We start from the raw sequence: 25278 nt of genomic DNA on the forward strand, positions 1-25278 counted from the left end.
AATCGAAGTATGGCCGTCTTAGGAGTTGATCATACAGGGGCCCGTGGAGCTGGTGCACATGGGACCAGGATTTAACTGCTTGCACGGGACAGGAGACACGGCTTTGGGTCCCTGGGAACCTCTGAGAGCCTGCACGAAACCTTGATACTGAAGAGTTGCCCTCTGAGAGGCCTTCGGGCCTTCGGGAAGCAGTGAGGAAACCTCACTTTGCCCAAGGCGCTTGGGTGTGAGGAAGAGACGTCGCTCCAGAGGCAAAGGAAGACCCAAGTCTGTATCATGTACGTGTGTACTGGGCACAGTCATATCCCCACTGAGTCCAGGACGCCCCAAGCTGAGAACCTAACCTCAAAACTAGTCCTGAAGCAGTGAGAGCCTCGGGCTGCCTCCTGGAGATAAAGGAAACGCTCTTGCCCAGCAGCTTGGGGTGCACGGGAGTCCCCGAGAAAAACCTGCCCTAGAAAAATGAGTTCCACACAAAGACCACACAAGAAATGGGGAAACATCCCTTATTAATAGAGCGCCGGCGGGAATAACAGACAGGAGGTGTAGCCCTGAAAAACCCAAGATCACAGAACAATGTAAAAGACACTGTAGAATTACTGTTTTTTATTATGCATGTTTAATCAAGTGTTTTAATTCTAATTGCAGTTAGTTAACCTACGGTGTTGTAACAGTTTCGGGTGTTCAATGGAATGATCCAGTTCTTCCGTACATCACCCAGTGCTCATCACTCCGTCGTCCCCGTCACCTGTTTCCCCATCACCCACTCACTTCCCCGCTGGGGACCAGCAGTGTATTGTCCGGAGTTAACAGTCTGTTTCTTGGTTCATCTCTTTTTCTCTTTGTTTTGTTTCCTAAACTCCACATATGAGTGAAATCGTATGGTATTTGTCTTTCTCAGATTGACTTATTTCACTTCACGTAACACTGTCTAGCTCCATTCGTGTTGTCGCAAACGGCAGGATTTCATTCTTTTTATGGCTGAGTAATATTCCATTGTGTACACACCACTTCTTCTTTATGCAATCATCAGTCCATGGACTTTTGGACTCTTGCCATAATTTGGCTCTTGTAGCTAATGATGTGAATAAGCATACAGGTGCATGTAGCCCTCTGCATCTTTGTGTTTTTTAGAATTGCTCTGTTTTAAGAGATCTTTGAAAAGGTAAAAGAGGGCATATGAACAACAAAGAAAGAACAGAACACGGTGAAAAAAATAACTGTAGGGAACAAAAGGCAAGTCATTGAAATAAGAAACACAGTGACCAGCTCAAACTGCGGACGAAACCAGCTGTAAGGAGAGCCAGGGAGCTGGGCATTGTCCAGCCGGCCGCACAGAGCGGTGGAGAACAGGGTGAGCATCAGAGAAACATGGAGGGTGAGCAGGCCAAAGGGAAGACGAGTTCTAGAAAGGACAGCAGCGTGGAAGAGGGGGAGGCAAGCCGCACTGAGATACTGGCTAAGAATTTTCCAGAATCATTTTAAGGCTTGAAACTTCAGTGTGAGGAAGCACGCTAGGACATCACGGTGGAACTTCAGACTGCCAAAGACATGGGCGCAAGCATCTTTCGAACAACCGGAGAGAAGGGACGGGTGTTCTGTAAGGGGACCAGAGTTAGGTGACAGCCGACTCATCTGCGAACTGCCAGGCCAGACGTCTGCGTGGGGAGCAGTCCTTGCATCCGAATGTGGAGTGAGCCTCCTGCTTTGTGTGTTGCATACATTTGGTGCATGGGAGACATTGGTTTTCCATCCCCATGAAAATGGATTTCTGGATACACAAAAATGAGTCGATTAGGCTTATCTGTGAGGGAATGACTTACAGGAAAAAGGCCGAAGTCACGGGCCAGGGAAGTAAAGGCAGCAGGGACTGTGAGAGAGGCGGGTGAAGAAGGTAGAGCAGTGCAGTGTGGTGAGGAAACACGGGGAAGCAAGCTCTGAATGCAGACACTGCTGTGGGAAAGGCATCAGGCAATGAGCCCTGCGAGCACGTGGCCCGAGGGTCGGGGAGGCAAGAGGGCAGGGGCTGAACCAGAAGGTGGGCAGGACAGGTCAGGCCAGGCCTTGTGTGCTGGCCAAGGACCCCAGATCTGCCACCGGGAGGGAGGAGGGGCCCGTCACTGCTGCCCACCTGCCGCCCAGGGGGAGAGCCCAGGCTGGGAAGGCTTCCTCCCGGGCTGTGTGCGTGGACGCCCCTCACTGGGCCACACTCCTCTGTGCTGTGATCTCTTCCTCTCCCGACAGGGGATGAAATTCTGGAACTCAATGGTGAATCGATGGCTGGACTGACACATCAGGATGCTTTGCAGAAGTTCAAGGTGACTGCTTGCTCTGAGTACACGGCCAGACTCCCGGGCTTTGCGCAAAGGAAACTTCCTTCACTCAAACCTGCAAATTCAAACTGTGGGATCCTTGACGTGGGGCACCCCGCGGATGCAGGTCTGAGCGCAGTGTTAAAAAAAGACATGGCTCGGAAAATACGAGTGTAATCAGGATTGCAATAGGGGTGTTTCCACTATTTAAGATTTGTAGGACTGTTTTAAAACGCTCAGTGTATTATGTTGACATGTTTACAAATCTGTTCATAGTTTTTAAGGCAACCATGAAAAGATGTTTTTTTTTAAAAGATTTTATTTATTTATTCGACAGAGATAGAGATAGCCAGCGAGAGAGGGAACACAAGCAGGGGGAGTGGGAGAGGAAGAAGCAGGCTCATAGCGGAGGAGCCTGACGTGGAACTTGATCCTATAACGCTGGGATCACGCCCTGAGCCGAAGGCAGACGCTTAACCGCTGTGCCACCCAGGCGCCCCCATGAAAAGATGTTTTTAAGTCTCCACGTAATCAGTTCAATTCGAGACTCTGTCAATCCATCCAGCCCATCTATGTACACATGCATTTATGTTACACGTGTGATGTGTCATATCTGTATAGATACATGCAGATGTGTGTTGATTACACCACATACGCACACATGTGCACATGCACGCACACACACAGACCCATGTACCCATGTGGGCGTACGCATCAACATACACACATGGACACATGCACGCGTGTGGGCACATGGAGAGACAGACACGTGCACGCGTGGGCACACGGAGAGACAGACACGTGCACGCGTGGGCACACGGAGAGACAGACACGTGCACGCGTGTGGGCACACGGAGAGACAGACACGTGCACGCGTGGGCACACGGAGAGACAGACATGTGCACGCATGTGGGCACACGAGAGACGGACACGTCCACACGCGTGGGCACACACACAGTTACACACACAATGGCTGAGCGCTACGGCACCCTATCTCTTCCTTTCAGCAAGCCAAGAAAGGGCTCCTGACCCTCACGGTGCGAACCCGCCTGACGGCGCCCCATTCCCTGAGCAGCCTCCTGTCCCCCCCGCTGTGCCGCTCCCTGAGCTCCAGCACCTGTGTTGCCAAGGACAGCAGTAGCTCCTTCGGCTTGGAAAGCCCCACCGCCCCCGCCAGCACGGCCAAGCCCAACGACAGGGTCATGGTGGAGGTCTCTCTGCAGAAAGGTAGGTGGTACCGCTTCCCTCTCCCCTTCTGCCTCTGCCCTCCTGCCTGGGCCTCTCACCCCCTAGGGTAAAATAGGACTAAGCATGGCAAGGCCCAGCCACACACAGCCCCGCGCCCCTAGGAGCAGGGCTGGGGTCCCTGCAGCAGCTCACATGGCCGGGGATCCGGGGCGGGCACTCCCCTTCGGGCACCTGCGCTCCCCCACCCCGTGGCAGGAGATGAAGTCTTCTGGAGCTGGGTCACAAGCCCCCGTGCTCTCTTCTGCTCGCCCGGCAGAGGCTGGCGTTGGTCTGGGGATCGGCCTGTGCAGCGTGCCCTATTTCCAGGGCATCTCCGGCATTTTCGTCCACACGCTCTCTCCCGGATCTGTGGCGCATTTGGATGGACGGCTCCGGTATGTCCTTATTTCTGTGTCGGAACTCCCTCCCCTTCCCCCAGAAAAACACTTGATTTACAGCAGAGGGAAGGAATTCCTTAGAAAGCCAGGAGATTCATTTGGAGACAAAGTATTTAGAGTGACCCAAGAGTGGCTCAGAGCCTTGTTCCTCAGACTGCGGTCCCCGGCCCATGGCACTGGAATCACTCTGGAGTGCAGTAGGTGTGCAGAATCTCGGCTCCTCTCCAGACCTCCTGCGCTGGAATCTGGATCTTAATAACATCCTCAGGGATCTGTGTGCACATTGCAGTTCAAGGGGCATCATCTCAGGGAATTACGGTCCGAAACGGAAAACATGAAGTGACCACAATTTAATTCTGATTTCACTAAGAGAGCATTTACAGTGACATCCGTAGGCGCTCCGGCGAGGTTTGCCTGTGTGCCCTGTACGGATAAAGAAGCTTACCAAGCCAATCGGTAGTATTAACTCAGTTTCTTGAGGGCAGAAACAAAATATTTGCAGGCACTGCAGACATATTTTGCTACAAAGGACTTCTAAGAGGAGCCTTGGGTCTCAGTTTTCTTCCCAGTGATTTGGGTCTGGTGACATTTACCCCAGTCTACCTGTTACCGTACTTCCAGCTCACGTACATTCTCTCCTATACCTTCTCTCCCTGGGTTTGGGTTTTGCTGCATCAGGAGAGTTTTGCCGTATTTTTAAAGGCTTTCTTTCCTACAATTGCGTGTAGGCAAGGGCAAGCCAAGCTCAGCATGGCGTCTTGATGGTGCTTCAAGTTCAAGGTGGATTTGCCGTTGTCACGAGCAGGGCAGCGATGGCTGACTTGCTGAGCTGCCGTCCTGTCACTCAGGACATAATTACAGAGTCATAGCAACTGCCTTAGCCCCAGTCCCTTCAGACGGAGAGTCCTCCCTCCTAGACCTGCAGCAGGGTAGGGATTGTTCTGGAAGCCTCTGCTTTCCTTGGCATCTGGTGCCATATGGCCGTGGTCTTCAGTGATAGCAGTGAAAATGGTACTTTCTTAGCAAAGGGGGTCCGACTCAGCAGACCTGTAGCAGGAGGCGGCAGACCGCAGTGCGGGGGCAGTGGCATCAGTCCCCGGACACCTGTGTTCTGATCCCTGCCATGCTGATGATCAGCCAGTGGTCAGCAAACTGGGGCCCACCACTTGCTTGGGTTTTTTTTTTTAATAAAGTTTTATTGAAACACAAGCACACTCATTTTGACACATTTTTTCTGTGGCCGGTGTTTTCATGCGACAACGTCGGAGTTGGGTGGTTGTGACAGAGACGGTGTGGCCTCCAAAGCCTGAAACTATTTGACCTTTTACAGGAAAAGCTTTTTTAACTCTAAGCTCTTATTGAGATAATTTCACCCTCTGTGCCTCAGTTTCCCCATCTAGGAGACAAGGGGGTTGGTTTGCACATATCCTCTGTGTATAGATGCATCCCTCTTTTCTACCTCACATTTTTTTTTCTGGTTACGTAACAGAACAAATCTGAATTTTCCATAACTCACTTCCCGTCTTACAGCAAGCACGCACTCCGTACCTTCTCTCCTTACTTCTTCTTGCAAGGACTTGAGCCGCTCCCCAGCCCAGCCATTTCTTCTTTACCTTTTAGAACACACGGTGTCCATCTTTCCTCCTAACCATTCCACAGATGGGAAGGCTGAGGCCCAGAGAGAGGATGTGATTGGTTAAATCATGGTTAATTGGTTAATCGCTTATATTGGTTCACCTACACCCTCAATCTCAATTAGGCATAGTTTAAAGGGGAAAAGGAGGAAGAAAGTTGCAGACAAACTTTTGTTCATGTTGTCCCACCCTGGGTAAGAAACATCGCCCCCCACTGTGGCCGAGCAGTGAGGGGGTGAGCAGGGTACTGCTTTGGTCTGTCCTGCTCTGAAGGTCAGTCGGGTGGCGAAGGAACTCTTATTGGTGTAATTTTTAGGTCTCATCGAACAGCCCAGCCAGGAGCGGGACTTCCGGGCACGGAGCATAAGAACGGCACATTGGTTAGCTTGCTGACGGCTCCCTGTGTACGCGTTCACAGGTGCGGTGACGAGATCGTGGAAATCAATGACTCCCCCGTGCACTGCATGACGCTCAACGAGGCCTACGCCATCCTGAGTCACTGCAGTCCCGGGCCAGTCCCCATCATCGTCAGCCGACATCCAGACCCACAGGTAACAGGCCACCAGGGCACCTTCTTCCAGCCAGGTTCCCTTTCAGACTCAGCTTCGAACGAGACATGGATGAAAGCAGGTGATGCTGGTTGGGTTTGGACTTGAATTTCCAAGAACCTGTTCCAAGTGTCATAACACGGGTCTACAGCAGGGGTCCACCGGCAAACTCCAAGACACCAGAGGCAATCGGCTTGAGCTCAGGGGAGCTCTTGCTGCTGGGCTACAAGCTCAAGGGCAGGAAAATATAGACCCAGCATCCGTGCTAGAGAAGCCAGAGATCAGTCAATTCACCCGTGCGTCTAGTGGGGACCTACTGTGTGACTGTCCATCCCTGAGCAGGCAGAGCTGAGCATGTCCTAGCACACGGTCCTGCCCTCCGGAAGCTCACGGTCTTGCTAGAGACACTGACGTAGAAATAATTGCAATATGGAGTCTAAGTATTCTGGAAATAGAGGGATAGAGAAAGGAAGGTTGGATAAAGCAAGAAATACCAGAAGTTAGTTTGTTCCAGGCAAAGAATTTGAGGAAGGTCAATCCATGAAGTGGGGACAAAGGCTTCATTTGTAGAGTCACAAAGGGACCTGTCATGGAAAGAGAGTGGAGGGTGCTCGTGGGGCTGGGATGCGGGTCCTGGGAGGAGAGGCCAAGGATCCGGGCCGGTGTGGCATTGGAGCGACACTACAGCGGGCTTCCCACGGCGTGCTCAGGGGTTCGCTTTGTGTTCGGTGGGCGTGAGGAGCTAGGGTAGGACTGTGGCTGTAGATGGAATATGCTCGGATTTTATTTTTTAACCATTGATGGTGCCGTGGAGGACAGGGTGGAGGACAGGGTTTAGGATGGGGTGGGGTGGGTGCAGCCTGGAGTCTGGAAGAGGAAGGAAACAGATGGTGAGGGCCTGAACTACACAGCAGATGTGAGATGAGGATGGAGGAGAAGGGGGCTCGGGAACATTCGGGAAGAATTGGTCATATCGTTGGCTGATGAGCCTGGGGTGTGGGGGGTCTAGGATGATGGGTGTTTTCGGGTCCAAAGACTGAGCGATGACAACAGCACCGGCAGTATAGGGAAGGGGGGGCTTGGGAGGGAAGAAATGGTCTCATGTGGGGTGTAAAGAGATTGAGGTGCCTGTGGGGTACCCAGTAGGCAGTTAGATTCACAGCTGATAATGGCTGGTGCGTGGGGTCCAGTTCGGAGTGAGCCTGGGAAGCAGTGGCCGTGGGCATTGGTGAGGTTCCTTTGGGGAACCTGGTGATACTTGCCATCACTATTTATGGACTCTTTGTATGTGCCAGGCATATTTGCAGAAAGATGGGACATACACGATTGCGTTTAGTTGTTGAAAACCCCTCCGAGGTCAGTGTGGTTCTCCCTTCCAAGTCACAGAGGAGGAAACCAAGGCTTAGAAGGGAAAGAGCAGCTCGCCTCACGGCGGAGTTCCTAGGCGAAGAAGCTAGGTTTTAAAGCTGATGCTCTCAGCCGACAGACTCCAGACTCCCCGCGGAAGCAAGACAGAGGTAGAGTCCCGGCCAGATCAGGATGCACCTTGCGCGGTGGGGTTCAGACCCAGCTGTGTTCCACTGGGGAGCCCTGGGGTTGAGCACTCTAGGCAAAGCAAGCTTCCTATGAAGGCAAGCAAGTAATTCATCTAAACCTCTGGAGAGAGAAGAAGAGAAAGCAGCCTCGGGGTCGCTTGCTGCGCTGGGGCACCGTGGGGAGAGGGCAGTGGGGTAGGAGTTGGGTGGGGGACCAAGGCTGGGACCCTGGCCTTGTGACACTTGGTTCTGGCTGGAGGGGTGGGGCGCACACACAGAGAGGCCATGAGGAGTGAGGGCCATGGGCGCGAGGGAGTCAGGGTCCCGGTGGCCCAGAAAACAAAACCAGGTCTTGAAAGGACAGCCAGGGTGTGGGGCACAGGCCCTGCAGGCAGGGGAGTCCAGTGCTCATGCGCCGCGGGATGCCTGGTTCTGTCCAGCTCTGCTCCTCACTCTCTCTGACCTCTGGGACATCCATCTAACCTCTCAGAGCCTCTCGTTCCTCAGCCCTGGAGCGGGGGCATGGTCTTGACCCGGCAGGACTGCTGTGGATACCAGCTCCCTGCACTGAGGGTTGACTGTTGGTTAGATATCATGCCCAGCACTTTAAATGATTTATTATTATTATTATTGTGGTAAAATATATCCAACATAAATTCACCGTCTTCACCGTTTTAAGCATACAGTTCGCTGGCGTGAAGGACGGTCCCCTCCTTGGGCATCAGCACCGTCATCCATCTCCAGATCTCTTTTCCTCTTGTAAGGCTGAAACTCCATGTCCACTGAACAGCTTGCCATTCCCCCTCCCTCCAGCCCCTGGAAACCAGCATCCTACTTTCTGTCTCTGTGCTCCTACCTTACATACTTCATACAAGTGGAATCATATGGTACTTGTCCTTCTGTGACTGAATTATTTCACTCAGCAAAACGTCTTCAAGTTTCATCCACGTGGTAGGAGGTGTCAGCCTTTCCTTCCTCGTTACGGCGCCAGGATGCTCCATGGTGTGTATGTACCACAGTTTGCTTCTCCGCTCACCTGTCAGTGGTCACTCGGGCTGCTTCACCTCGTGGCTATTGTGAATGATGCTGTTCGAACACAGGTGTGCACATATTTACTCGTATCCCTGCTTGCCATCGTTGTTGGGTCTGTGTCCAGAAGTGAAATGGCTGGACCATATGATAATTCCATTTTGAATTTTTTGAGGAACTGCCATACTGTGTTCCACAGCAGCGGCGTTCACATCCTTATCAACACGTGTTGTTTCCTGCTTTTTTCATAGCAGTCATGCTATGGGTGTGAGGCGGTACCTCATTGTGGTTTTGATTTGCGTTTCTCCAACGATGAGTGATATCGAACACTTTTTCATGTACTCACCAGCCATTTGTACATCTTTAGAGAAAAGTCTATTTGAGTTCTTTGCCCATTTTTTAATCGGGCTGTTTGGTTTTTGTTGTTATTGTTGTTCAATTGTAGGGGTTCTTTATATATTCTGGAGCATAATCCTTTATAAGATACATGAATATTTTCTTCCGTTGCATGAGTTGCCTTTCACTTGGTTGATTGTGTCCTTCGATGCACAGATCTTAAGTTTGATGTAGTCAAATTTATCTATTTTTATTGTTGTTGCCTTTACTTTTGGTGTCAAATGGTTTATTTTTTAAAAACCCTCTGACCTCACTGGGAAATAGGTTCTATTATTGTTATTTTACAGAAGAAGAAATTGAGGCTCAGGGGGTTAAGTAACTTTTCAAGAGTACACAACTAGAAAGGGGAGGAACTAGGACTTGAACACAAGTCTGTTTGGCTCCAAGAGTCTTACTCTTAACTATTACTTTAAGGTGATTAGTGACCTGTGACAGTAAAATGGTGATGATGATGACGATGGTGCTGATGGTGCTGATGGTGATGATGATGGTGATGATGGTGATGATGGTGATGATGATGGTGATGATGATGGTGCTGATGGTGATGATGATGGTGATGATGGTGATGATGATGGTGATGATGATGGTGTTGATGGTGATGATGATGGTGATGATGGTGATGATGATGGTGATGATGGTGATGATGGTGATGATGATGATGGTGGTGATGATGATGATGATGGTGATGATGGTGATGATGATGGTGATGGTGGTGATGATGATGGTGATGATGGTGATGGTGATGATGATGGTGATGATGGTGATGATGATGGTGATGATGATGATGATGATGATGATGGTGATGATGATGATGATGATGGTGATGATGATGATGATGATGATGATGATGATGATGATGATGATGATGATGATGATGATGATGATGGTGATGATGATGATGATGATGGTGATGATGATGATGATGATGATGATGATGATGATGATGATGATGATGATGATGATGATGATGATGGTGATGATGATGATGATGATGGTGATGATGATGATGATGATGATGATGATGATGATGATGATGATGATGATGATGATGATGATGATGGTGATGATGATGATGATGATGGTGATGATGATGATGATGGTGATGATGATGATGATGATGATGATGGTGATGATGGTGATGATGATGATGATGATGGTGATGATGATGGTGATGATGATGATGGTGATGATGATGGTGATGATGGTGATGATGATGGTGATGATGATGATGGTGATGATGATGGTGATGATGGTGATGATGATGATGATGATGGTGATGATGATGATGGTGATGATGATGGTGATGATGGTGATGATGGTGATGATGATGATGATGATGATGATGGTGATGATGATGGTGATGATGGTGATGATGATGGTGATGATGGTGATGGTGATGATGATGGTGATGATGGTGATGATGGTGATGATGATGGTGATGATGGTGATGATGATGGTGATGATGGTGATGATGGTGATGACGACGATGATGGTGATGGTGATGGTGGTGATGATGATGACAATAATGATGACATGACAACGATGATGACAATGATGACGATGATGATTGTGATGGTGGTGATGATGATGATGATGATGATGATGATAAGGGTGATGATGATGATGTCATGGCAGCATTGCCAAGAACGGAATCCTCCCACAGGTAAACTGTCGAGTGGTAACCTTGCCTGAGGTTTCTCAGTGAGCAGTGGAGAGAAGGTTGGACTGTTGAGAGAGGCCACCTCAGAGACCCCTTTAATGACAGACTTTGGACTTCACCGACAAGATGATGCTCTGGAATCAATAGGGTGTTTCCAGAGTGGGATTTGTCAGCTATTTGCAGAGTGGGTTGGAAGGACAGACCCTGGAATCCAGGCGCCCCACCTGAGAGCTGGTACAGGACTCGGAGCATGATGCAGACATGTCTGCTGTTTTACTTGAGCGGGTGACTCGTATTTCCTAGGTCTCTGAATTGCAACTCAAAGAAGCTGTAGCCCAGGCTGTGGAGAACGTCAAGTTTGGGAAGGAGAGGCATCAGTGGAGTCTGGAAGGTAAGGGAGACAGTGAGTTCTGACTTGGATATCTTTGCCTTCTTAGACGGCTTAGGGTGTAGCCATTGACTCGCCTTCTCCCTCAGGGACGTCACAGTGATCACGGGCAAGCATGACACGTGCACGAAGGCTGAAAGCTAGCAGCCCACCAGCGAAGCTCGGCTCACATTTTTGCTTTGTGTGGGAGCCACAGGATGATAGAAGCATCTGAACTTGAATTTGTTTCGACAGGCAGGCACTCTCCCAGCCCCTGGAGTCCCCACTGTCCCCTGTGAGACCAGGTTGCCATCTGCACAGGTGGCCCTGTACGCATTTGAGGTTTCAACCCCAAGTTAATAATAACAGACTCTTTAGAGCTAATATCTAATAATATCATATCTAACTTTTATTAAGGTCTTCTGATGTCAGACACCTGGGCTAATTCATGCATTATTTTACCAGATCTTCACATATGATTCTTACGCACATTTCTTTTTTTTTTAAATATATTTATTCATTTTAGAGAGGGGAAGGGGCAGAGGGGGAGGGAAAGGAACAAGCAGGTGCCTCACTGAGCTCAGAGCCCTGTACAGGGCTGTTCTCAAGACCCTGAGACCATGACCTGAGCCAAAATCAAGAGTTGGGTGCTCAACGCACTGAGCCACCCGGGTCCCCCTTTGTGCACATTTCTAAGGAAAAGGTGGGTCCCCGAGAGGCTCTCTTACCCATAATCACTCTGTGTAGTGCCCAGAGCATCTGGACGGGAACAGGGTTAGCTGACTCCAGCGCCTGGGCTCTAACCGCTCAGCGCTCGGCCGCTGAGCATTGGCCACGTCATCACGGAGCGTATGATAGAAGAACATGCAAATATTGACAAGGAGGCTACACTGTCTGCAAATGTTCAAAGAAAGGAATGGTCTCGACATTTTATTTCAACCATGTTCTACCATCTCTACCCACTCCACACACGTTTACGCTCAGGAAAATGCAGCAGAGGAACTCACAAATATTTCAACAGTGGTTATGTCCAGCTGATAGGACTGCAGGTGAACTTGCACTTTCATTTCTTCCTTTTTTGTAGCTGTTTTTTCCTAATGAGGGTGCATTGTTTTATGGCCAGGATAAAGTGAAAGAATTTTTTTTTTTTAAAGAGGATTTGAACTGTGAGCTTGGCTGACCTTGGTTTTCTCCTAAGGTTTAGGATTCTCTTCCATGGGGCTCTCCTTGCTCTCCGGGCCTTCCAGAGTGAGCTGGAATTTGAGCAAGAGGCTGGGCCTCAGCCTCCTCCCACTCCTGTGGGCACTGATTCTAGGAAAGGAACACCTGGAACAATTTGCAGCTAGAGGAAAAGGGCCTCTTAGGGTTGTGTGGGTGGCTCCTGGTGCTGAGAATGGGTGTGTTGGGGGCATGACCCAGGAAGAAAGGCTGGATAGAAGGGAAGAGAAAGGGGCCTCTGCCTAAGAAACTGTGGTTTGGGGTCTTGATTCATCCCCAGCTGGTAGCTTCTGGTACAAGGCTCTGCACACATTCACAGGTGTTTTCTCTTTTTCATACTGAGCCCTGAAACAAGCCCAGTGGCCCTGGAATTATTATCCCCATTTTACAGATGAGAAAATGGGGTGTTGCTGGCTGGGTTCTGTCGGAAGTCAGCTCTGAGATGGTGTTTGGCAGGATGTTACCTTGGAAGAGTCCCAGGATCGGAGCCTGTGGAGGGGAGGGGAGCAGAAGGGGGGCAGAGGGAGAGGAGAGCTGATGCACAGCTCCAGCCAGCCCCCCGAGTTCGGCGGCTAAGCGGCACGTTAGAACTGTCTGGTTGGCAGGAACGGCCCCTCCTTTACAGCCCGTCTCCATCAGTCATTGGAAACAAGCTGCCCCTTGGGTGAGGCAGGTCCCTGGAGGCAGTCCCTGGAGGGGCTGACAGTGGCAAGCAGGGGGTCCCCAAGGGTGGGACAGCAAGCCCTTCCTCGATGGGCAAGTTGGGGTTGTATCTCTATCTCCATCACATGGACACTCAGAAAGGTTGAGTGACTTTCCCAAATGAAAGTCGTACAGCTCGCCTGGGGCCAAACCCAAGACTGCCGGGCCCCAAATCCAAAGGGACCTCAGATGAGCAGCAGACAGCCTGGGGGTACGGGGTGCAGCCTGGAGCCGTCGGGAGCACGGCGGCCAAGGGTCTGTGTGCCTTCCAAGCTCAGCTGTGGGGGGTCCCCTGTGTTTCCACGGCAGGTGTCAAAAGGCTAGAGAGTAGCTGGCATGGGCGGCCGACCTTGGAGAAGGAGAGAGAGAAGAACTCAGCACCCCCGCATCGCAGGGCCCAGAAGATCATGGTCCGTTCCAGCAGCGACAGCAGCTACATGTCCGGCTCCCCCGGGGGGAGTCCCATTAGCGGCTGCGAGCAGCAGCCTTCAGACCTGGAAGTCCCCTCCCACAGCCCCAGCCTGTCCCTGGGGCAGGAGCCCGGGGCGCTTCCCCCGGCTCCTTCCAGGCTGCCCCAGGAGAGCCCACCCCTCCCTGGGACGCAGGACAGCCACCCGCCCCTGAAACTGAAGAAATCCTTTGAGATTTTGGTGAGAAAGCCCACGACCTCCAAGCCCAAGCCTCCACCCAGAAAATACTTTAAAAGTGACAGTGACCCTCAGAAGAGTCTGGACGAGAGAGAGGACTCCCTATGCCCTTCTGGGCACACCTTGCCCACGTGTGGCCAGGTAAGAGAGGTGTCTGACCGGTCGAATGTTCTCCTGAGCTCCAGAGCCAGGAATCGCGGTCTTGTTCAGATTTGTGCTTGGTCGTGTGTACGGCTGTTTCTGAGCTCGAGCCCGAGCATCGGCCGTGGGGAAGGACGGCATCTCCTGCTCTGTCCGTCAGAGAGAAGAGGCCCCGCTAGAGCTCAGGGCTGACCGTGCAAAGACTGGAAGCTTGGCAGAAAACTGAAAGCCCCATTCCCACGGAGTGACTTCTGGGCTCCCTTCTAAAATACACTGGGGTTTACGGCTGCTTTCGCGGGGGTCACCTTTCAGGCTCGCCCTGAGGGAGCCCCAGCAGAGCCCCCGAAAGGCCATTCGGTGAGGGGCAGGCAGAGCGGCTTCCCCACGGAGCTGGTTACCCGCTTCCAGAAGTGAGTTAGTCCATGGGGGGTGAGACCCTGGCCAGTGTCTTGCCCAGCTGCCACTTTCTTCTAGGTGGAGCTTGGGCGGGGCGATCCCAAGTTCTCGGAGCCTCAGTGTCCCCTCCTGTTCACTGGGCTGTGTGGGGTCTCCCTGCTTGTTCCGTGGAACCATCTAGTCCGATGCACAGTCGTACCTCAGGCGCACGTGGGTTCATGGCTGCGATTGTTCCTCCGGCACATCCGTGAACGACCTCAGCTTCCGCCCCGGCAGCCCCGTGCCAGCCCCGTAGAGGAAGGCCCACCGACGGCCAGGCGGCTGCTGCAGCTCGGGCATTCTTACGCCCAGGCCGTGTGCTGAGCGCTCACTGCCCCAGTTCGGCCCTATCCCCCCTCCCCTCCCCGGGGGCCAGGGGCCCAGTCATGAAGAGGGTGGGCCGAGCCCAAGCTCCCTCTGCCAGCAGCTCGACCACCAGGCTACGCTGCCTTTCACACCCGGGACCCCAGCAGCTGCCATGGCCACGCAGGTGGCAGTGGGGCCCTTGGGACATTCCCCTAACCGCCAGTCATCGGGTTGGCCAAGCAGGAGGGGACCAAGGCCAGAGTGGTGGTGGGGGGGGGTCTGTGCAGGAGGGGAGAGTGACCCGAGGAGGAAGCGGAAGAGACTGAAAGGGAAGCAGGTCCTGCAGAGAGCAGCGGATGTGGCTGCTTAGCTGGGCCTGACAGGCTTGTGGAGGTGGGTCCCTTCCCCCACCCCCTGCTTTCAGCAGATGTCACATTTTCCTCCGGGTCCGGAAGGGCAAGTGAGGAACAGGCAGGTGGAGAAACCAGACTTTTCACTTTGCTTCTAGAGACTCAGGAAAGGAGGAGTGGCTTTGCCAGGGGAGGTCTGTGTGGGGCTTCCTGGCGATGCCCTGGGGGTCCCTGGCTGGGGGGGGCGGCCATAGACGGGGCAGGGCGGCAGGTGCCCCCAGGTGAGCTGGCTGGAGGGAGAAGCAGGGTTTCTACAGGAAGTGCAGGCAGGGGCTTCAGCATGGACACTTTCTCTGAGCAGCCTTCCCTGGACTGGGGTCCGCTGTCCGCCCCCACCCCGCACTGCTGCCAGCAGCTGTCCTGCTCTGTCCCTCCGCTTGGTCCCATGTGGCCAGCAGGCCCCTGTCAGCAGCACAAGCCACACGACCTACTTCTACTGGGAGTGGGGGTCGCAGAGAAAGGACAACACCAGGAAGCAAGGCTGGATCTCAGTCCTCAAGTCTCCTGGACCATTTCTTAGGGTTTCTCACGCGATGTGTCTCTCCTTGGCCCTGTCCCTCCCTCTGCCTCCTCCTTCTCTCCCAGCCCCCCCTGCAGCCTTTTCTCTCCAGGACAAGCCCCAAATCTTTCCCATCCTGTAACTCATGGGGACTTCACTTCCACAACCAAAATGACCCTTGGGATAGTTCCTTCAACAAAAGACCAATTCTCTCCCTCCTAGGAAATCAGCTCAGACCATCACTTGGGCTGAAAACCCACTGTCTGCCCTGTAAGCCCACGCGTCTGTCTTTTCTCCTTTCCCCCCCTTTCTCCCTCACTCACTGAGCACTGTGCTGGGGAAGGAGCTCAAAGAAGCTTTCAGAAAAATTCGAGTAAACTTGAATTTATTTCAGGGCTAATTAAGAGGAAAAAAAAAACCCTCCCACAAAGAGGGTGTAATATCAGGTGTGTCAGCGAAACTTTGTTGTTTTGTTACACATTCGTGTCTGTTCCAAGAGGCAGAGTTGTTTTGACTACTGTGGTTGGTAGCAGAGTGTCAGCCTGAAAGAGTGTCAGTGACTCACGGGTGTAGACAGATGTCACCTTCCGGAGCTCCCAAATGAGCAAGGTCGAATTCTAGCCACGTGTCATTTTTCCTGTGTGATGAGGGTTCCAGATGCCACCGACCTAGTATTTCAAGCTTCGAATGCCACGGCCCAGCCTTGCTTCTTCAAAGGACTAGTTCAAGGAGCTCAGTGATTCCTGAGTTGCTTGGTCTCCCTGTATTTCCAAACGTTGTCCCTGAGCTCAGGTCTGCCACGGGGCTGAGTGGGGCCAAGGCTCTGGAACGTATTTCCAGTTCTGTAGTCTCTGTCAGAGAATGTTCACTGCCTGCGCAGATGTTCATCTCAGGCCACAGACGTCTGCCATCTCTGTTTCAGTCCCAAACGAGGCATTTATTCCCCCTTCTTTCCTTCCTCTCGGGAGGGAGGGAGGGTGCAGCCTCATCAAACAGCTGCCCATCATTCCACCTGCCCCGGAATGAAAGAACACGGAGGCCCCCTCAGCGTCGGCCAGCACTGCTCTTGCCCACGAGTGGACGTGGAGGCGTCCCTGTGATGACATTTCTCCTTCTCCTTCTCGTCTGGGCTGGCATCACGCGTGTCCCTCTCACTGTGCCCCGCTCTCTGGAGCGCTCCTTTTCTGCGTCTCTCCCTGGGAAAGTCTTACTCTTTGCTCAAGAATCAGACAGAATGCATTTCTCTAGGAAGCCTCATCCACCTGTCTGCTTCCTCGGGGACCCAGCAGCAACTTGTTGGTGCTGGGGGAATGCAAACTCCAGGCCAGCAGGAGCCGGGGGCTCTGGGGCTGGTCTGGCTCGTCCGAGGCTGTGTAACGAAGGAGGCTGAGACCGCATCCTGGGTTCCGTGGGGAGAACACACCTGCCAGAGACTGACCAGGCCACGGCAGGTGCGGCAGAGGGCAGCCGTGGCACAGGTGCCGAGGGCCTGGCATCCTCGCTGCGTGTTTGCGACACAGCCGTGATGGAGAGCCGTGCAGGAAGTGATGACACACATCTGGCTCCGAGTGTCCTAACCTTACGTTCCGAAGACCAGGGGCCTGCTGTTGCCCCCATCCCGGGGCAGGGCTTCACCTGGCGGCAGCCGCCCTCCACACCCCAAGCTTCTTGTCCCTGTCACACGGGGCCCAGGGACTTGACGCTCGGCAAGGAAGAGGTGTGTGCAGCACACGGGCTCCCTGGAAGGAAGGGGCCCTGTGTGCAGGGCTGCCGGGCAGCCGGTCACGGGAGCAGCCGGGCGCGGGCTCTCCGGTGCCAGCCGTGTGCGCCTGCCTCTCACGGCTGAGGCCACCATTTTCACGCGGTCTCACTTCCTGTTTACACCACAGGAAGCCAGAAAGCAGCTGCCACCGCCACCGCTGCAGGAAGACACAGCGGGGAGAGCCCCCCGCGCCCTCGCCTGCTGCCCCGGCCCTGCGGCGGGCCCGCCGACGGCGCCCTCCTCGGAGGCCGAGCCCGGGAGGAGAGGAGGCAGCCCAGGTAGGCTTTCAGCTCAGGCTCCCTGAAGGGAGGAAGGACCTTCTGGGTTTCAGTCCGGGAACAAGGTGAGGATGTGGGTTTGCACTGGGGATGGAGGCTTGTGCCTGACGTGGCGGCTGGATGCACGTTGGTGAGCAGGCAGGAGCCCCGAGGTGCCCGGGGGCAGGATTGTGGGGGCCGCTGCCAGGCTGGGGACCCCGTGGTCGGACCGGCGATGCCGTGGAGGGGCTTGGTCCAGACAGTCGGCGGGAGGACGGAGGGGGCGGCACTCCAGCACGCGGTGCCCCTCGTGTCCCAGGCTGGGGATGAGGCATTGCATTCGCTTGCGGGCAATGCGTCCGTGAGGGAGGACGTGCTCCCGAGCCCCCCACCATGTGCTGAGACATGAATATGTACAGGATTTAGGGTCAGGGCAGAGGACTTGGGGTCAGGGAGACCCATGTAGGACACTTGGTTCTGCCCCACCGGGCGACCTTCTTTGCTTTTCTGAGCCTCCATCACTCATCAGCGAGGTGTGGAAAATCACATGTCACCCCAACATGTGTCGAAACCTAGCTTCCTGAGGCTCTGTGCTGGGTGCTGGAGAGAGGGAGGGACAGAGGGACCGAGAGAGGAGGCAAACCAGCTCAGGCCTCGGGAGCTCCGAGTAGTGACTACAAACCATATGCCTGTTCGAGAAATCCTCCATGAAAAGCCCATGAGTGGCTCCCAGAGGGTTGGGGGGGGGCGTTATGGGTGGAAACATCTGACCCATCTTGCCCCGAGCAGGTGCCCCACTGCGGCGGGCTCCCCTCCTCCACTTTCCTTTCCCTTAGTCACCCCAATTGAGGAACACAGCGGAGAATGCCACGGTGCTGTGCTCTCCTCGCAAGAGCGCCCCTCCCCCGTGTGCAAAGGCGTTGCCGGTGGAAGCTCCGACTACGGAGCTTTAGATCGGCCCCTTGCAACGGAGCGGTAGATAACTGCAGAACCGGGCTGAGAGGCCTGGGACCCCTGGAAAAGCCCCGGGGTCCGTAATAACCACACAGCTCTTCTGGATTGTGCAGACAATCTCCCATATGTTGGAGGCTTAACGCTGTCACAGTTTGCATCCCTGGAGGCCCCGCACCGAGACAGGGGACAGCAGGGGTCAGTCCTCTTCGTGCTGGGCAGCTTTTGGGTGTCAAGCATCCCCCAGAGCACAAATCCAGAGTGGCGTACTCTTCACCAGGGCGAGATCAGACCTGGGGGCCCCGGGAGGGTCACGTGTCCACTTGACGTCTGTGTTGAGTGGGGCTCAGGGGCCGGCCTTCCTCTGTCCCTGGGTGAGAGAGTCTCCCCACTTTTCCAGAGGAGATGCACAGATATGTAAGGTGCTGAACAGCGAGGGGGGGATAAGAACCGAGGTGAGCTGGGGCGCATCCATCTGAAGGCATGCACATTCACAGTGCCACTTAATGAGATGGGGGGTCCAAAGCAAATATGGCCACCAATCTGGGACCTTCGGCTTAAAGTTTTAGAAGGTAAGAAAATGGCTTTGGCTTTTAAATTGGCAATGACTTATGGGCATGTGGCTTTAGTGCAGCGGAAAGGACGCTAAGAGTCAGGAGACGTGGGTCTTACCCTGGCTGTGCCAACAGGTGATCCCTTACCCGTGTGAATGCTGGATTTCTCAGTTGTGAAATGCCAGAGATTGGCCCAAATTCTCTGCAGACCCTTCCAGCTCTAAAATGTGGAGAAGCTAACTCTGGTTCTGCTGTGCTCCTTGCTGGCATTGCAGTCAGGGAATGGCACTGGGGCAGGGGGGGGGTAGTTGCTCCCCCAACCGGGGCTCAGCACATGGGTTGGTCTCCTCCCCCAGAACGCTCCTTGGTATTTAGCCCTGAAACTAGGATGAAGGCGTAATGCTCGGCTTTGGCCTTGTTTCTGCTCCCCAGGGTCTCAGACATCCCCAGTCAAACACCCAGTCCTTAAGAGGCAGGCTCGGATGGACTATAGCCTTGACACCACAGCCGAAGACCCCTGGGTTAGAATTTCTGACTGCATCAAAAACCTGTTTAGCCCCATCATGAGTGAGAACCATGGCCACATGCCTCTGCCGCCCAGCGTCGGTCTGGGTGAAGAAGACGGGGTGCGGGGTCACCCAGATGGGACACCGCCCAAGCTGGATGCCACCGGCGGTCCTCCCAAAGCTTACAAGTCAGCGGACAGTGGCACCGTGAAGAAGGGTCCCCCCGTGGCCCCCAAGCCAACCTGGTTTCGCCAAAGCTTGAAAAGTTTGAGGACGCGTGCCCCGGAGCCGAGGCGGCTGCCGGACCCCGCCTCCCCCGCGCAGCCAGCAGCAGCGCCCCGGGAGCGCCCGGGGCCCTCCACTCGGACCTTCTCCTCCTCCATCAGACAGAGGATCAGCTCCTTTGAAACCTTTGGCTCCTCTCAGCTGCCCCACAGAGGAGCCCAGAGACTGAGCCTCCAGGCCTCCTTGGGGGAAGCAGCACCACCTCCCGGGGAACAAGAGGGAGGACGGGTTCCCGGCCCCTCTGGGCGAGGGGCTCCCTCCACCGTCGAACCGCAGTCCCCAAAGCAGGAGCGGCTGCCGCAGGGCTCCCCCATTTCCTCCAAGACCAGTGAGCCAGGCGTGTCGGGGTCCCCTCTGCCAGGACGGCAGTCCAGTGAGAAAGCCCCCCTCCCTGACACCGACCCTCTCTCGAGGCTGCTGTCCACACAGACTGAGGAGCCCCAAGGCCCCATTGTCAAGATGCCGAGCCAGCGTGCACGGAGCTTCCCCCTGTCCAGGACCCAGTCCTGGGAGGTGAGGCCGCTGGACGAGAAGACCAGTCAGCTCTACTCCATCAGCAGTCAGGTGTCGTCGGCGGTCATGAAGTCCCTGCTGTGCCTTCCGTCTTCCATGTCCTGGGGCCAGACTCCCTGCAGCCCCAAGGGAGGGGGTTCGCCCACGTCGGGGGCCGGTGACGCCCCGGCTGCGAACAGCTCTGCAGAAACTCCTGCCTCGGACACGGGCTTCTCGCTCAAGTGAGTGTGCCCAGCCTGTCCTTCAGCTTCCTGTCCTCCTGTTCTTTCTAGTCTTTCTTTCATAACCGTGCGTAGCTTTAAAACAACGTCTCGGGTACCCTAAGGGATTGTTCTGCCTGTTCTGCCCCGGGTGTGGGCGTGTGCGTGTGCGTGTGCGTGTGCGAGTGTGTTACACTCTCCATAGGAAGGGGGGGGTTCACAACACCTGGTCTGGGAGGGGTGGGAAGGGGAGGTGCTGGTGGTCCCTGGTGAGTTGTCCATGAAGGTTTGGAAAGCGAATGCACATCGACGTGTCCCGCTCCTGCTCAGGAAGGCCAGACTGAAGCCAGGAGAGGATGACCTGCTCCCCCCTCACCCCACGCACTCTGCACATGGGTTGTGGCCCCAGGACTGGGCGTTAGGATGTCTGGGATGCAGTCTCCGCTCCGGCGCTGACTCCCTGACCATAAACAGGTTCCTCACTCTCACGGTTTGCCCTTCAGTTGAGATTAGGAAGTGGGCAGGACCTGCTCCAAAAAACGGGGGGGGGGCTCCCCACTGTTCCCCGGGGCTCCCACTGTAGGGTGAGGTCCTGCCTTGAATGAGAACAGCTCTGCATTTACCAGCTTTATTTCTTATTCTTTGACTGCTGAGAAATGTTTGAGACCCATTGACCCTGATGTTTCACGTTCCAGCCCCCGCAGACAGCCTGGGAAGGAACAGGAGCGAGCCTGGACACTCGTCTCGGGCAGGGTCTCGGGAGCCAGACCGACCCATGGGGAGCCCCGGGAACCGGTCAGACGTAGAGATGCCCTGTAATGCTAAGGTTTCCCCGGAGCTGGCTCTTCCTGGCTGAGAAGCTGTTCTCTGGCCGGAACTGTGAGGCTCCCCTTTAGAACGCAGTTCTCTTCACCTGCTGGCGGTAAAGGTCTGCCGATCAGAGGGAGGAAAAATATCTTCTCACTAAAACCACAGTTTCCTGCAAAATATGAGGTGTAGCTGAAAAAAGCTGGCTACAAATATCAAAATAAGTTCCAAAGAAAAAGGAAGACCAGTTGCTGCCTGCATGGGCCCTATTTGTGGCTATTTAGGTGCTAATAATGGGGGGATACACAGGTGCTGACGGCAGCCGTGAAGGAGTGCAGGGGTGAGCGTGTGCGAGGTGCCATGGCTGTGATCCCACTGCAGTGTTGGTGCAGTTGTCCCGAGCACCTGCTGCACTCTGGGGCGAGGTGCTGACATTCGGAAACCCAACCCGGAGACTGACACACCATGATCTGTGATCGTGAATCCCGGGTCTGGGCATTCCACGGCCGGGTGAGCACAGGCAAGGCGTTCACCCTCTGTAAGCCCCAGTGTCCTGATGGCTTTGGTGGAGGGACACTGGTTTCCACTCTGATTTATTACATCAAATTACAGAACGCACGCCGGGGCCTAGCCCCGGGCCTGGAACAGAGTGATTTCACAATGACCGTGAGCTCCTGTTAATATTCTGATTCGTACTATGTGCTGTTTCTCTATGAAAGCCTGTCAGAGCTGAGAGAGTACACGGAGGGACTCAGTGAGCCCACGGAAGCGGAGAGCTGGGACCACTGCTCCCCTCAGTCTGGCCAATCGGTCATCTCCCTGCTGAGCTCCGAGGAATTAAAGAAGCTTGTCGAGGAAGTGAAGGTTCTAGATGAACCGACGTTAAAGGTAGGCGTCCCCTGTACGCACTTAGTGACCAAGGCCATACTCTGAGCCGTGGCCGAGGGGTGCGGAAGCGGCCCCAGGGTCGTGCCCGTGGGAGAGGGACATTGCCTCACTGGACCACAGCAAGACCCGCCACTCGAGGGATGCTTTGTAGCTTATAAAGTACTTTTAATCATTGGCTTATTGCGTCTTTTCAGCCATTTTATACAAAGGAAAGGTGGGGCTCTAGAGTTTTCTTTGTCCGAGCTCTGTGCCACGTCCCCATCCCATGGGCTGCTGCCGGGCGTGCGTGTCCAGGGAGGTGCTGGCTTCATGGGAGCGTGCTGTTGTAAGCAGCCTGGGTTACCGGCTCGCCCCCACCCCGAGACTTCCCCTGCACAGGGAGAAGTGATTGATCCCAGGGCTTGCAAGGACTCCCCCATTTCACTCAAGTCATTGTGAAAGTCCCACTTCCCATATGCTTCTGAGCACACCCCAGAGACGTGAGGAGGGGAAGTGGCCAGGCAGAGCTGAGGTCAGCTCAGCTCCGATGAGCACCGGCTCCAGGGCTTGCCCTCCTGGGTCGTCCTGGATCGCCAAGGGTTTTTGCACCAGAATCACCCAGACTGGAGTGAAAGCATTAAGGAGGCATCATAGCTGAAATTCCCCGAGGCCAAGGGTGTGGCTTAGCCTGGACTGAGACTCACTCATCACCCGGACCCTGGTACCATCGTCCCCTAGGGCTTCATTCACATGGAGTAACAGGGTCAAAAGCGCTTTGTCAAAAGCAAAGAGCTGTCTTGTCTAGGGTGTCACTGGGAGACCATTTGCTTTTCTGCTGGGCAAGGGCCTCTTTTAGGGCAAGTAACCTGATACTTGGCTCAAAGTGGCGAGATTTGGGCTGACGCCGGGGTAGCGGGGGGTGGAGCGGTCCCCTCATCCCTCTGGGTCTTGGGGACTCCCAATAAAGGGGTCACAGAGCTGCATACCAGGGGCTTTTGTGGTGCCAGAGCAAGGGAATTCTTTGACGTCAGTTATTCCCTTGCACCAAGGTGCAAATTGGTGGCCTGAGAGCCACTCGGACCCGCAGGTGCATTTTATCTGGTCTGCGTGGTGACTGTTACAATTATTGTATTCTTTTTTTTTTTTTTTAAAGATTTTATTTATTTATTTGACAGAGAGAGAGACAGCCAGCGACAGAGGGAACACAAGCAGGGGGAGTGGGAGAGGAAGAAGCAGGCTCCCAGTGGAGCAGGGACCCCGATGCGGGGCTCGATCCCAGGACCCTGGGATCACGCCCTGGGCCGAAGGCAGACGCTTAACGACTGAGCCACCCAGGCGCCCCGAATAATTGTATTCTAAAGATGATAAAACCTGAATTGATACCTGGTCGTCTGGCTTCTCTCCTCGTTGACAGGGAGCGCTCGGGTAGCGGCTCTTCTGCAGAGGAGATGGGCTCCCGGGTTCTCTGCAGTTCCCGTCACCCCTAAATGTCTCACGTCTATCCAGTTTGCTCCTTTAAGTCATCCGCCTACACCCCCCCTCCCCCCACCGTAAGCATTTGAGCTTGAGGCCTCAGGTCAAGACCCGAAAGAGCTTCTCTGACTTCAGACAGGACGGAGGGACCGTTCTGGCTCCCTGTGAACACACGTGGGAAGCAGTGCGTGCGTGTGCTTCTGTGCTCACGCGTGTGGGCACGGGTGCCCGTGGGTGCTGCAGCCAGGACTTGGCCGGGCTCCTTCATGGGCGGCGGTGCCCCATGGGGGAGCAGGAAGAGAGCAGGAGCAGTGAGCTTCGCAGAACAGTACTGCCCTCGGGGCGCACACAGCCTCACACCGAAACGGCAGAGCTGCGTTACCGACATGCTGGGTTTCCAGCTGACTTCGTGCCACCCAGCCCTGTCCGAACCCGTGTGGGAGTGGGCCGGGCGGCCAGGACGGGGAAAGACGGCACTGTTATTTCACACATGCCTTCTCTCTTCTAAACTTCCTGCGACTCCAGAAAGCACGGTGCTCTCTGTCCGGATGATGGAACAGGGTTGAGGAAGGGATAGAACTTGGCAGGTGGCCACGCTGGGCTTGGAGAGCGAATCAGCCTGACTCTGGTTCTTAAATTGTTCGGGCTGGTGCCGTGCGCGTTTTTAATATATGTGTTTCCTTCCACAGCAATTAGACAGCATCCACGTCACTGTCCTGCACAAGGAGGAAGGAGCTGGCCTTGGGTTCAGCCTGGCAGGAGGAGCGGATCTAGAAAACAAAGTGATCACGGTGAGTGGCCATGTGCTGGGGGAACGTGAGAGCCAGAGGCAGTGGCCCCAGCAGAGGGAACACCTGTCGGCAAGGGCCTCACTCTGGGGATCAGACGAGTGGCCGGCAGCAGGCCACTGGGCCCGGTTTTAAAGGGGAGCTGTCGGGACCCCATCCTTTATAAGAAGCTTTGTGACGTCACCTGTGTGACTCCATAGTCTATCCTCATCGTGATCCTTCATTGAACAAGGAAGGCGTCTGTGGACCCCAAACAACTTGAATAGGTCACAAGTCTGACTCACTTGTGGAAACTTAAAAAAAAATACAGATGTCTCAGCCTCATACCAGGACTGCTGGACCAGAATTTCTCGAGGTTCAGAGGACATTCTAAAACACTCGAACCCATGAATGTCACTGAACGGTACACTTTAAAGTGGCTCACTGTATGTTACGTGAATTTCAAGTCAGCAACAGCAACGAAAACTCAAAGCAAATATTCTTCAATGTCTCTTGTTTTGGACGAAGAGACCAGTAACCCGTTCACGACTAAACATTTAGACAGGAGTGGTTTATGATCCCAGGACCTTCGCGGAAGGCTGCGCAGCTGGGACTGCAGACCTGGGCCTGATAACCAAGCACAGCACACCCGGATGCAAGGGGCCTCACCTGGATAGAAAGACACCTGGGGAAGGCAGGCTCTGCAAAGGAGGCTGCTTTCCTGGTTTTGCCCACCGGAGAGTGGGGGTATTGGCTTGGACACGGGACAGGCTGCTGACGGCTGGCTGGGGCCCTAGGGCCATGGAAAGGAAAAGAAGCGGTTCCTGTGTGTGGTCACAGAGCACAAGGCAGGCTGCAGCCCGAGGCCTGGG

The 25278-nt window shown here is 54.3% G+C and overlaps 1 protein-coding gene across 4 annotated transcripts in view; it reads left to right on the top strand.

Annotated features, from left to right (window-relative positions):
• Positions 1–25278, top strand: part of IL16 (interleukin 16) — a 71265-nt gene that overhangs the window by 41539 nt on the left and 4448 nt on the right. The window contains exons 6-15 of one of the 4 annotated variants that reach the window (XM_034667798.1): positions 2245–2318; positions 3320–3539; positions 3817–3934; positions 5990–6122; positions 11043–11130; positions 13336–13814; positions 17354–17504; positions 19421–20513; positions 22019–22187; positions 24329–24430. In XM_034667798.1, the coding sequence (XP_034523689.1) occupies positions 2245–2318; positions 3320–3539; positions 3817–3934; positions 5990–6122; positions 11043–11130; positions 13336–13814; positions 17354–17504; positions 19421–20513; positions 22019–22187; positions 24329–24430 (2627 nt within the window). Of the gene's footprint in view, positions 1–2244; positions 2319–3319; positions 3540–3816; positions 3935–5989; positions 6123–11042; positions 11131–13335; positions 13815–17028; positions 17182–17353; positions 17505–17544; positions 17570–18828; positions 19007–19420; positions 20514–22018; positions 22188–24328; positions 24431–25278 lie in introns of those variants that run through there. The other 3 variants (XM_011224774.3, XM_011224775.3, XM_019799506.2) reach the window with 3 other exon arrangements.

Source organism: Ailuropoda melanoleuca, chromosome 9 (assembly GCF_002007445.2).
Source record: "Ailuropoda melanoleuca isolate Jingjing chromosome 9, ASM200744v2, whole genome shotgun sequence".
NCBI lineage: Eukaryota > Metazoa > Chordata > Mammalia > Carnivora > Ursidae > Ailuropoda > Ailuropoda melanoleuca.